The 11,070-nt window shown below is 45.5% G+C and overlaps 1 protein-coding gene across 1 annotated transcript; it reads right to left on the reverse strand.

Annotated features, from left to right (window-relative positions):
* Positions 1-3,075: 3,075 nt before the first annotated feature.
* LOC147793437 (uncharacterized) lies at positions 3,076-5,545 on the reverse strand. Its single transcript, XM_087121094.1, has 4 exons — positions 5,298-5,545; positions 4,565-5,194; positions 3,952-3,979; positions 3,076-3,258 (listed from the first exon to the last, which is right to left on the reverse strand). Exons 1-4 carry the CDS (start codon positions 5,543-5,545, stop codon positions 3,076-3,078), a joined length of 1,089 nt encoding a protein of 362 aa, XP_086977220.1.
* Positions 5,546-11,070: the final 5,525 nt, after the last annotated feature.

The raw sequence follows: 11,070 nt of genomic DNA on the forward strand, positions 1-11,070 counted from the left end.
TGAAGTGTTTACGTTATGACTTGTTTATGATATGATGCATTGTATGCTAGATTATTGTGCTTAAGTACGTAGTTATGTGAACGTGAATGTATGCTTTTAGTCTGATGTGATGTGTAATGCATGTAACGATGTGTGGTCCTTGAACGATTATGGCTTGTTTGTATGAATATTTGAATGTAACTGCATGAATTGTATGACATGAAATACGGTAAATTGCATGAAACATAAACCCGTTGGGAATATGAATGATATGTAAAGAAATGAGAATGAGAATGACATGTAAGCATGAAAACATGACAAGGGGTTATGTTCATTAATGATAACTGTAGGACTAGTGGGACCTCATGCATATTGTGTGCTCATGCATTTGGGGGGATACCCCTATCCCATCACGAGGGTACGGACGCGTACATCCAATGGCAGGACAACGATCGTTATGCTTTGCATAGCGCTACCGTGACGGTTCTAGTTTTAACGGGTCCCGGTATAAGGGCTCCCAAAGCGTGCCCACCGGCTAGGGACAGTGGCCCAGCGGTGTGCGAACTAGCTGGTGAGTCCATACTCGCACGTATGGGCTGCGTGTAGAGTATATGGTACACGTCCACGATTACCTGTTAGGATTACACCGTAGGGAAAACGAAACGAAACGAAACAAAAGATAGGTCCCATCATTTCATTGCATGTGATTGTTGCATAACCCCGATAGGGGTTCACTTACTGAGTATTCTAGAAATACTCAAGCCTCGTGCTACTTTACTTTTTCAGGTTAAGGCAAGGCACTCCTATACGGTTGATGACGGCATCGCAACTCGAGACTATGACGCATGCATAGGGTAGTGGTATTTATTTTCTTAGTCTTAGGCTAGAATAGAACGTTTTTTAAACTTAAACTCTTATTCATTTTATTTAGTCTTTTGTTGTGTCGTTTTAAAGATGTTTTCGAAACACGTAAGTTCATGGCTGTGTTTTAAGATAAAGGTTATGTTTTATGGAATTTAAATGAAGTCTTCCGCATTTAATGTTTATGGTACGTATATAGTAGTGACCTTAAATTAAGTAGAAAATTTTGGGTCGTTACAATTTTACTCTATTGATTGTATTATAATTTACTGCATTCATGTTAGCTTAATTCTATATTTATTTTAATTTTGCCTGGAATGTGAATGTAAATTGTTGTATTGATGATGTTTAGATTTACTGAGATTGTTGCTAGCTTTAATTTTAGTAAGCTACTAAATGTTAGTGTATGCGTGAAAATGATTTTGCTAAGTAAGATCACATGTTTTAGTTAGACGTCTTGAACATAGATAAACTATACAGTCTTAAGACCATAGAGATGGGGAGGACTGTACCAATGTATACGGAAGAGTAAGTATGGTGGTGACGGGTGACGGAGAATTAGGGTTCGATTCCGGAGAGGGAGCCTGAGAAACGGCTACCACATCCATCTCAAACATCTCCTAGAGCACATCGTACCATAATTATTATCATACAATCCACATATTATAACATAACATAACATATAGGAAGCATTTCGATCCACAAACAATTCACACATATCAATATATATGACATGTGCAGAACCACAGGGCACGTGTGAACATCAAATATAACCATGCCGATAATAAGGTCACTTACCTGGTTAGCTTAGGCTGATGTTCCGTCGTTATCCATAATGAAAGTCCATTGAAATCCAAGTCAACCTATGTGAGCCCATGACATCAGTTTCAAGTTTGAACTCTATAAAATTATTTCTCTCATTTACATTATTAAAATTCTGATATTTACTGTTAGACAAAATTTAACGAAGTTCCATGTCCTCTAATATTTCCTATTTTATTTTTGAATTGTGATCAACATATCTTTCCTCAATCTTCCCTCTTCTTCTGTAATTCTTTTGAAGAAGGTATTATTCAATTTTGTTAATCTATTCCTACTCCTCTTGTCAGTTAACAGTGTTCTGAATTTCTATCTCTATTTCATTTTTTCTTATTTCCTTTGTCTTTCTTCTAATTTAGTTAACAATTATATTCTTAGCTTTTAATTTAATCGATTCCTTTGGTTATATTCTTTTCCTATAATTCATATAAAATTACAACCTAAATCATTGCAACAATTCAGTAGATCTAAATCATTGCAACAATTTAGTAGATCTAAAATATAATTGGTTTTGATTTCCTAAACTCATACCAAATTCTTTTCATTCAATCTCTAATTCAAAACTAAATAATTGTAACCAAATTAATATTATTTAATAAAATAAAAGGAAGATTTAACATACTGACCTCTTCAAATGACATATCTCCTCCAGAACTAAGTCTGGTTAAACCTTTTGTTTTTTTCTATTTGTTTTTGTTGGAAAGAAGAATTCTGGGTAAATCTGCGCGTTGTTTTTACAGAAAAGAAATTCCTTATTTGTTGGCAGATTTATTTTTAGGGAAGGAGTGGTGAGAGATTGAAGGGAGGAGGAGGGATCGGTTACCAAATGTTTTTCTTCTTTTAATTTTTATTTATTTATTTATTATTTTATTATTTTAACTACTTTTTTTTATAATTATTTTTATTTGTTTATTTCTTTATTTATTTTTGGGCTATTACAAGATGGGTCGGCGGTCATATGGGTCGAAGCCCTAGTGTCTAGAAACAAATTAGTAGCATCGGGTCTAGCAATAGAACATGATGTGTTGAAGGCTTCAGCAAGGTGAGCATGAGAAGAATCAAGTAATGATACTGTTGGTTGTAGCGGTCAGCATAATGGCCCTCTGTGCGGTATATTTGGCAGTGAGGTGGTCGACGACCCTGACCTGAGTGGGTTCGTCATCGATTGGAAGAGTTATTTTTGTGGGAATAAGAACGACCTCGCTGGTTGCTAGAGGAAGTAGGGTGGCTTCCATGGGTGCAACCACGATTAGTGGCTGTGAATACTATAGGAGTGGAGTCAGAGAACTAAAGGGAGCGCTGGAACAACTCAAAACTTTTAGCTTTAGAGACTAAACCTGCAAAATAGAGGATAGGGGTGAGAGTCATCTGAGCAGTAGAAAAAGCTGAAAAATCAGTGTAGAGTCCTCGAAGGAACTAGTGCACTTTATCGATGTCCTCGATGGGTCTACCAATGGCATGAAGTTGGTCACAAATTGTTTTGAAGGCATGAGCATACTCAGCAACAAGTTTGGTGCCACGTTTCATCAGCTGCAAGTCATCCTTAAGTCCCAGTTCATGAGCTTTCGAATGATGATTGAACGCAGTTTCCAACGCAAGCTAAACATCACGTACAGTGGAGAGACCAACGACAAGAGCAATGGCTTCCTCAGTGAGAGAGGAGAGCAGGAGAAAGAGAAGTCATTGATCAGCTGCTCTCCACGCCAAATATTTGGGGTTGAGTGTTGAGGAGGTTTCTGGTTCAAAGCGAGGTGGTGGAACCATAGTTCCATCAACATAGGCCAGCATGTCTTGACTCTCAAGAAAAGGGAGAAATTGGCTTCTCCAAATAAGATAATTGGAGGAAGAAAGTTTGATTGTGATCATATAGGTGTTGAAAGGAAGAAGATGATAAGAGGATTCGAAAGTCATAGAGAAGAAAGGAGATCAGGGTTGTTAAACCGAAAGGGCTCTGATATCATGAAAATGTTTGCTGAAACTACCACACGTAAACAGTGGTTAGAGTTCTCTTATTTATAATCATTTACAGAATAGATAAATATGGTAAATTACAAATAATATGGAAAGAACAATAAAAAGGAAAATAATAAATGAATACAATATATTTTCCTTTAATAAGATATTTGGTTTATAATAAACCGTCAACTATCCTTAACAGGGTGTACATGTAATGCCCATAATTTTCTCTAACCTAATTAGCGACGTTACTTCATACTTGCATAATCAACAGGACATGAATTCACGTAAGACAGTCTAAAATACGTTGCATTCATTATTATAAACAATTCATACCTGGGAAAAACAATAACGACAACCTAACCTAGAAATAATCAACAGAGAACAAGAGGAAACAGATGCAATAACTATGAACCCAAAAGAATCCAACAAGGCGCCTACGACACTACAAACTCTCCTCAAGATTTCCATGGCCTTCGCAGCATCCACCGTCAGCCGTATATGGGAGCCTTGCCCTTACCTGAAAATATGGGTGCCTCCGGTTTGGGCCGAAAGGGAATGAGGCCCAGAGGTGGTGTCCAAGTGTGGCCTGCGAGGTGCGGGCTGCACGCTGGCCGAGACGACTCGCAGAATGCCGAGGGTCGACCCACTCCTGCCACTTCGTCTTCCTCGTCTGAAAACCCTAATGTAGAGCTTGGCTACCGTCGCCGGTGGAAGCGTCGTCGTTCGTTCGTCTCCGGTGGTGCATCTGCCTCTCCTTGCTCCAAAGTCCCATGGCGTCCGCTCCTACCTAAAGGAGGTGACCGCTCTTAGGGTTTAAGAGGGCCTGCGTGGGTCCCGCTGAAAATCGCGAGATTTTCGGCGTTTTTTTTTTTTTGGAAAGGTGTATCGTTACATCACTCCCCCCTGCGAAGGACTTTTGTCCTCGAAAGGATTTGCATGTACAAACCACTCTGGGTACTTCTCCCTCATCTCATCCTCTCGTTCCCAGGTGGCCTCCTCTATTGACTGGTTTCCCCACCACATCTTGACAAATGCAATTTCCCTAGTGTGCAAGGTCTTTACCTTGCGAGCTAGGACCTCCACTGGTTTCTCCTCGTAGCTTAAGTCTTCGGTCACGTCCAGAGTCGAATAATCTATCACGTGCGTGGGGTTCGCTAAGTACTTGCGAAGTGTCGATACATGGAACACGTTGTGTATGGATGAGAGAGACGGGGGTAGGGCTAACCTATATGCAACTGGTCCTATTCGCTCCAAAATCTCGAAGGGTCCTATGAAGCGCGAACTCAATTTGCCCTTGCGTTTGAACCTTAGAACGCTCTTCATGGGGGCCACCTTCAAGAATACCATGTCGACCACTTGGAACTCCAGGTTTCTTCGTCTCGAGTCCGCGTAACTCTTTTGTCTACTCTGAGCAGTGCGCATCCTCCCCCTAATCTGCTGCATCGCCTCGTTCCTGACTCTGACCAGCTTCGGACCCACCAGTTTCGGTTCTCCTACCTCGCCCCAGCATAATGGTGTCTTACACCGCCTTCCATACAATGCCTCATACGGTGCCATATCGATTGTCGCTTGGTAGCTGTTATTATACGCGAATTCCATAAGGTGCAATTTCGAGTCCCAACTTCCAGAGAAATCCAGTAGACAGGCCCGCAACATGTCCTCTAGAACTTGGTTCACACGTTCTATTTGTCCATCGGTCTGTGGGTGATACACTGTGCTGAAGTCCAGTCGAGTGCCCAACGCCTTCTAGAGTCCACGCCAAAATGTCGAAGTAAACCGTGGATCTCTGTCTAATACAATCGACACGGGGACCCCATGCAATCTGACGATTTCCTTCATGTACAGTTGTGCCCACATGTCCACTATATAGGTGGCCTTGCCGGGGAGGAAATGTGCTGACTTCGTCAATCTGTCCACGACCACCCATATGACCGTGTACCCCTTGAGCGTCTTAGGCAGGCCCACTATAAAATCCATGGCGATGTTCTTCCACTTTCATTCTGGTATGTTAAGGGGCTGTAGTAATCCTGCGGGTCTCTGTCTAGGTGCTTTAACCTGTTGGCAAACCAAGCATCTGCTGACGAACTCTGCGATATCCTTCTTCATACCACACCACCAGAAGTGGGGTCTGAGGTCCTGATACATCTTCGTAATGCCAGGGTTCATGACGAACGGGGAGTCATGCGCTTCTCTCAGGATTTCACCCCTCAATTCACCTATCGCCGGTACACACAAGCGACCTTGGTACAGTAACCCACCATCCACTAACTTGGAGTACCCTCCAGCTGGTTCTGTTCCATTTCGTTAAGTGCCCTCGCTAAACCGGAGTCCCTTGCCTGCGCCTCAATGATCCTCAGCCGAATGGGTGGGTTGCACAGTTAGCCAAGCTAGTTGCGCCTTAATACCCTCTAGGGCTACCGCTATTTCCGCTCGCTCGAAGTCTACCTGCACTCAGGGTTCCTTCGTGATTAGTGCCGATGAATGCGCTGTCTTCCTACTTAGGGCATCTGCGACTACGTTGGCCTTCCCGGGGGTGGTACTGGATATCTATATCATAATCCTTGACTAGCTCTAGCCACCGTCGTTGCCTCATATTCAACTCCTTCTGGGTGAAGAAGTACTTCAGGCTCTTATGGTCAGTGTAGATCTGAGTCCTCTCCCCATATAGGTAGTGCCGCCATATCTTTAACGCGAAGACTACTATTGCTAGTTCCAAGTCATGCACAGGATAGTTCCTTTCATAGTCTTTCAGCTGTCTGGATGCATAGGCAATAAGCTTCCCACGTTGCATCAACACGCACCCCAGGCCCTTTTTGGAAGCATCGTTGAAAATGACGTAGTTCCCTGTACCATCGGGCATTGTGAGCACGGGTGCAGTCACCAGTCTCTCCTTCAGGTCCCGGAAGCTTGCCTCGCACTCCTCGGTCCATACGAACGCCGTAGTCTTTCGAGTCAGTCGTGAGAGAGGTGCCGCTATCTTGGAGAAGTCCTACTGCCCGACCTAGAAAACTTCGTACCTCAATCACAGTAGTTGGACGGGCCCAACCGATGACACTTCCACCTTGGCTGGGTCACTGACATTCCTTCTGCCGATATCACATGTCCCAGGAAGGAGACTTCGCGTAACCAAAACTCACACTTCGAGAACTTGGCATACAACCTATTTTCCCTCAAGACTGTCAAGGCCTTCCTCAGGTGCGTTTGGTGCTCCTGATTCGTCATTGAATATACCAGGATGTCATCTATAAATACAATGACAAAGGTATCCAAAGATTCCTTGAACACCCGGTTCATCAGTTCCATAAACACTGCAGAAGCATTAATGAGTCCAAATGACATTACTACAAACTCATAATGGTTGTACCTAGTCCTAAAAGCTGTTTTCGGCACATCCTCATTTTTTATCTTGATCTGGTCGTAACCTGAACGAAGGTCAATCTTTAAAAACACTGTGGCCTCTCTGAGCTGATCAAACAAGTCTTCGATGCGTGGGAGGGGGTACCTATTCTTCACTGTTCTCTTATTCAGTTCCCTGTAATCGACACACAAGCGCATGGAACCGTCCTTTTTCTTGACAAATAATATCGGCGCGCCCCAAGGCGACACGCTCGGTCTGATAAACCCCTTGTCTAGCAGTTCCTGTAGTTGCACCTTAAGTTCTTTCAGCTCTGCTGGTGCCATGCAGTATGGGGCCTTGGATATGGGGCCGGTCCCTGGTTCCAAATCTATAGCAAAGTAAACATCTCGGGATGGGGGAGTCCCTGGCAGGTCCTCTAGAAACACATCTGGGAACTCACTCACTATAGGCAACTCGGTCAAGGAGACGCCTTTTTCCTTGATCCTTGCCACGCTGGCTAGTATCGCCTAGGCCCCGTGTCGGACCAGCTTCCTTGCCTTCATCATCAATATCACCTTGGGCAACGCACCCAGACTGGTGCCCCTGAACCTGAACCTAGCCCTTGACGGTGGCGTGAAGATGACCTTCTTCTTGTGACAATCTATGCTAGCATGGTTTTCTGCTAACCAGTCCATGCCTAGGATTACATCGTACACGGTCATATCGACCACCATCAAGTCTACCCTCAAGCTAACCCCTGATATTACTACGTGATCATCCTTTACCCTATAGGCGACCATATCCACCCCTGCCGGGGTGCCTACTAGAAAATCGTGTAACAAGGGTTCTAACACGATCCTCGCTTGAATAACAAAATCAGTGGAAATAAAGGAGTGCGTAGACCCAGAGTTAAACAACATCAAAGTAAAATGACCAAGGACGGATAGTGTACCTGTCACTGCCACATCCGGGTTTTCCACGTCCCTGCTAGTGGAGGCATAGGCTCTCGCTAGAGGACGGTTCTGGGTGGGGGCATCTGCTATGCGTAGTGGCCTCTACTAGCCCCCGATGTCATTCACGCGGCCTCCCGGGCAATCCCTGGCTAAGTGACCCTCCTTCCCGCATCGGAAGCAAGCCCTAGAGCGAGCCAGGCACCTCCCCCAATAGGTCTTCCCACACTCGTTGCACTTGGGTCTACCGTCTGCCCTGTCCTCTCTTCCTTGTTGGCCCCGTCTAGAATCACATCGTCTGTCTAGTCGTCTCGGTGGCGGCGATGAGGATGAATCGCGGCGGTCATCCCAATCACGGCGTCGCCTCTATCAAGCGGTTGGTGAGTGGGACCTGCGGTGGTCATCTCGGTCACTGGGTTGTTTTCGTCTCTGGGTTGATGAGTGGGATTCGCTCGGTCCATCGGTCCCCTCCATGGTCTGTGCTACTCTCAGCGCGTCAATATAAGTCATAGGTGCTATCGCTTCAACCACGTTACGTATCTTCCGGTCCAGCCCCAGCACAAACTGACGGGCTGTCCTATAGTCAGTGTCCACCAAGTTTAGGGCGAAGCATTTCAACTTAGCAAACTCTCTGGAATAGGTAGTAACCGAACACCCTCTCTGTTTCAAGTGAGTGAATTCCTGATGCTTTCGGGTCTGGACGTCCTCTGGGTAGTACGCCTCTGCAAAGGCCTCCTTAAATTCTGTCCATGAGATGCCCCCCCCCCGGGTCTAATAAGCTCCCGGGTGGAGCGCCACCATACCTGAGCATCGGCACGCAGCATGAAGGCTGCGCATTCCACCTTTTGATCTTCGGGGTAGTTTGTCAGCCTGAATACGGTCTCGATGGAACTCAGCCACAATTGTGCCTCGCTCGGGTCATCAGAGATCCCCTTGAAGGTCTGTGTGTCACCTCGCTTAAAATCCTGCAAGCACCTGGCTTCCCTGGTGGAGGCAGAGTCATTCGCAGGCTGGTCCCCGAACAAGCTTCACACTACGAGCCGCAATACGTCGACCAATTCCACTGCTGAGTCTCGGGTGGGCTGGGGTGTTGCTGGCCATGGGCACGTCATCATCACATCGGGCCCCTCCACGGTGTCCTCGCGGTTGGGACCCCGTCTCCTCACGCTCCTACCCCTAACTGGGGTTCGCCTCCTAGTACTCCCTTCTCGCGTCCTAGGTGGCATATCTAAACCTAGCAATAGCTGTGAGGTTACATACTATTCTATCCACTTCTATAGATAATCACAAGGGCATAAGTCGCGTACACATGCAATGGCATTAGCCGGACACACACACAAGAATAACTCTGTCACATCATGGAATATATCAACATCAGGACAAAAGGGCGTACCACCGTAATTCTTCCTTACCATATATACATATACTTGACGGTGACGGTATACCAACTGTAACGCCCCTAATTTTCTCTAACCTAATTAGCGACGTTACTTCATACTTACATAATCAACAGGACACGAATTCACGTAAGACAGTCTCAAATACGACAATGCATTCATTATTATAAACAATTCATACCTAGGGAAAACAATAATGACAATCTAACCTAGAAATAATTAACAGAGAACAAGAGGAAACAGATGCAATAACTATGAACCCAAAAGAATCCAACAAGGCACCTACGACACTATAAACTCTCCTCAAGATTTCCATGGCCTTCGCAGCATCCACTGTCAACCATACATGGGAACCTTGCCCTTACCTGAAAATATGGGTAGCACGTGGCTTGAGTATTATATAAAATACCCAGAAAGTCGCCCCACTTTTGGGGTAAGCACATAATCATACATACAGATACAAGCAGTCGCACACAATACACATACTTATCACACACAATACACCTACATGAGCACAAGTGTTAAAAGAAAGAAACCGTGAGAGGGGTCTGTCTTCCATTCCTTCCCATGGCCTTAGGCCCTTGCTTTGTCCGGGCGGGGGTGGATGCATGGTACTTTCCCACACATGGCCCACGCGTGTGACTGTGGGCCCACCAGGCAAGCTCGCAAGTGAACTCTCTAGGCCTGGCTTGGTCGGGTATGTATGACATACAATACTGGACGCCACGGACAAAGGAGGGCCTGCATGATATAGTGGCAAACACAATATCGAACATACGCGTCCATACCATCAGTAGCATAACGGAGGAGTGCCCCGGTACATAACCATAGCGTGCATGAGGTTCTTAAGGTTTACCGCCATGGCGTTATACACACAACGTTTCATCCCCTCACCGCATTACATAGCATAACTGGGTCAGCATCGAGCAAGCATATCATAGCATACTAGTCGTCTCATTCATGGCATGCGGAGTTCTCATTACAATCACGACATGTCAATCAAGCGCATACATACAGGGTAGCAACCGTGTCACAAATGTCATATACATAAACATGGCATACATAGCATTTCAGTGCAAGAATCACGTACATAAACATGGCATACCTAGCATTTCACTGCAAGAATCACATACATAAACATGGCATACATAGCATTTCACTGCAAGGAACACCTAGCCTAGCATACATCAACAACATACATGGTGCATGCAAGGGCCACAGGGCACGCACCAACATACATACATAACTCATGCTAACAGTAAGGTTACTTTCCTCCTTGGCCTTGGCCGAAGTCACCCACAACGTTAACTCCAGCGCCTAACTACCTCCTATAAGATAACATGATACACTTAGAACCCTTTCACCATTATCCCTTATGCCTAGCTACCAAGGTACGTCCCTATTGCAAACTATTTCGTCAAAATGGAGTTATACCGACCTTAGATGGTTGAAACAAGGGTGGGAATGGCTCTAGAAGGGTCGAAAATCTAAGAATCGGTATCCTATTCGGACGTCGCGCCGCCAATCCACACTACCAAGCCGAACCTAGCCGAGCCGGGAGTGCGCGGAGCCGCCAATGGAGCTGAAGCCGACGGCTGCAAAGAACACTGCCGACGCAGGGTTTCTGGGCGTGCCTCCGATTTGGGCCGAAAGGGAACGAGGCCCAGAGGTGGTGTCCGAGTGCGGCCTGCGAGGTGTGGGCGGCACGCTGGCCGAGACAACTCGCGGAATACCGAGGGTCGACCCACGCCTGCCGCTTCGTCTTCCT

The sequence above is a fragment of the Cucurbita pepo genome, chromosome 2, assembly GCF_057944985.1.
Source record: "Cucurbita pepo subsp. pepo isolate OVF chromosome 2, ASM5794498v1, whole genome shotgun sequence".
Classification (NCBI taxonomy): Eukaryota; Viridiplantae; Streptophyta; class Magnoliopsida; order Cucurbitales; family Cucurbitaceae; genus Cucurbita; species Cucurbita pepo.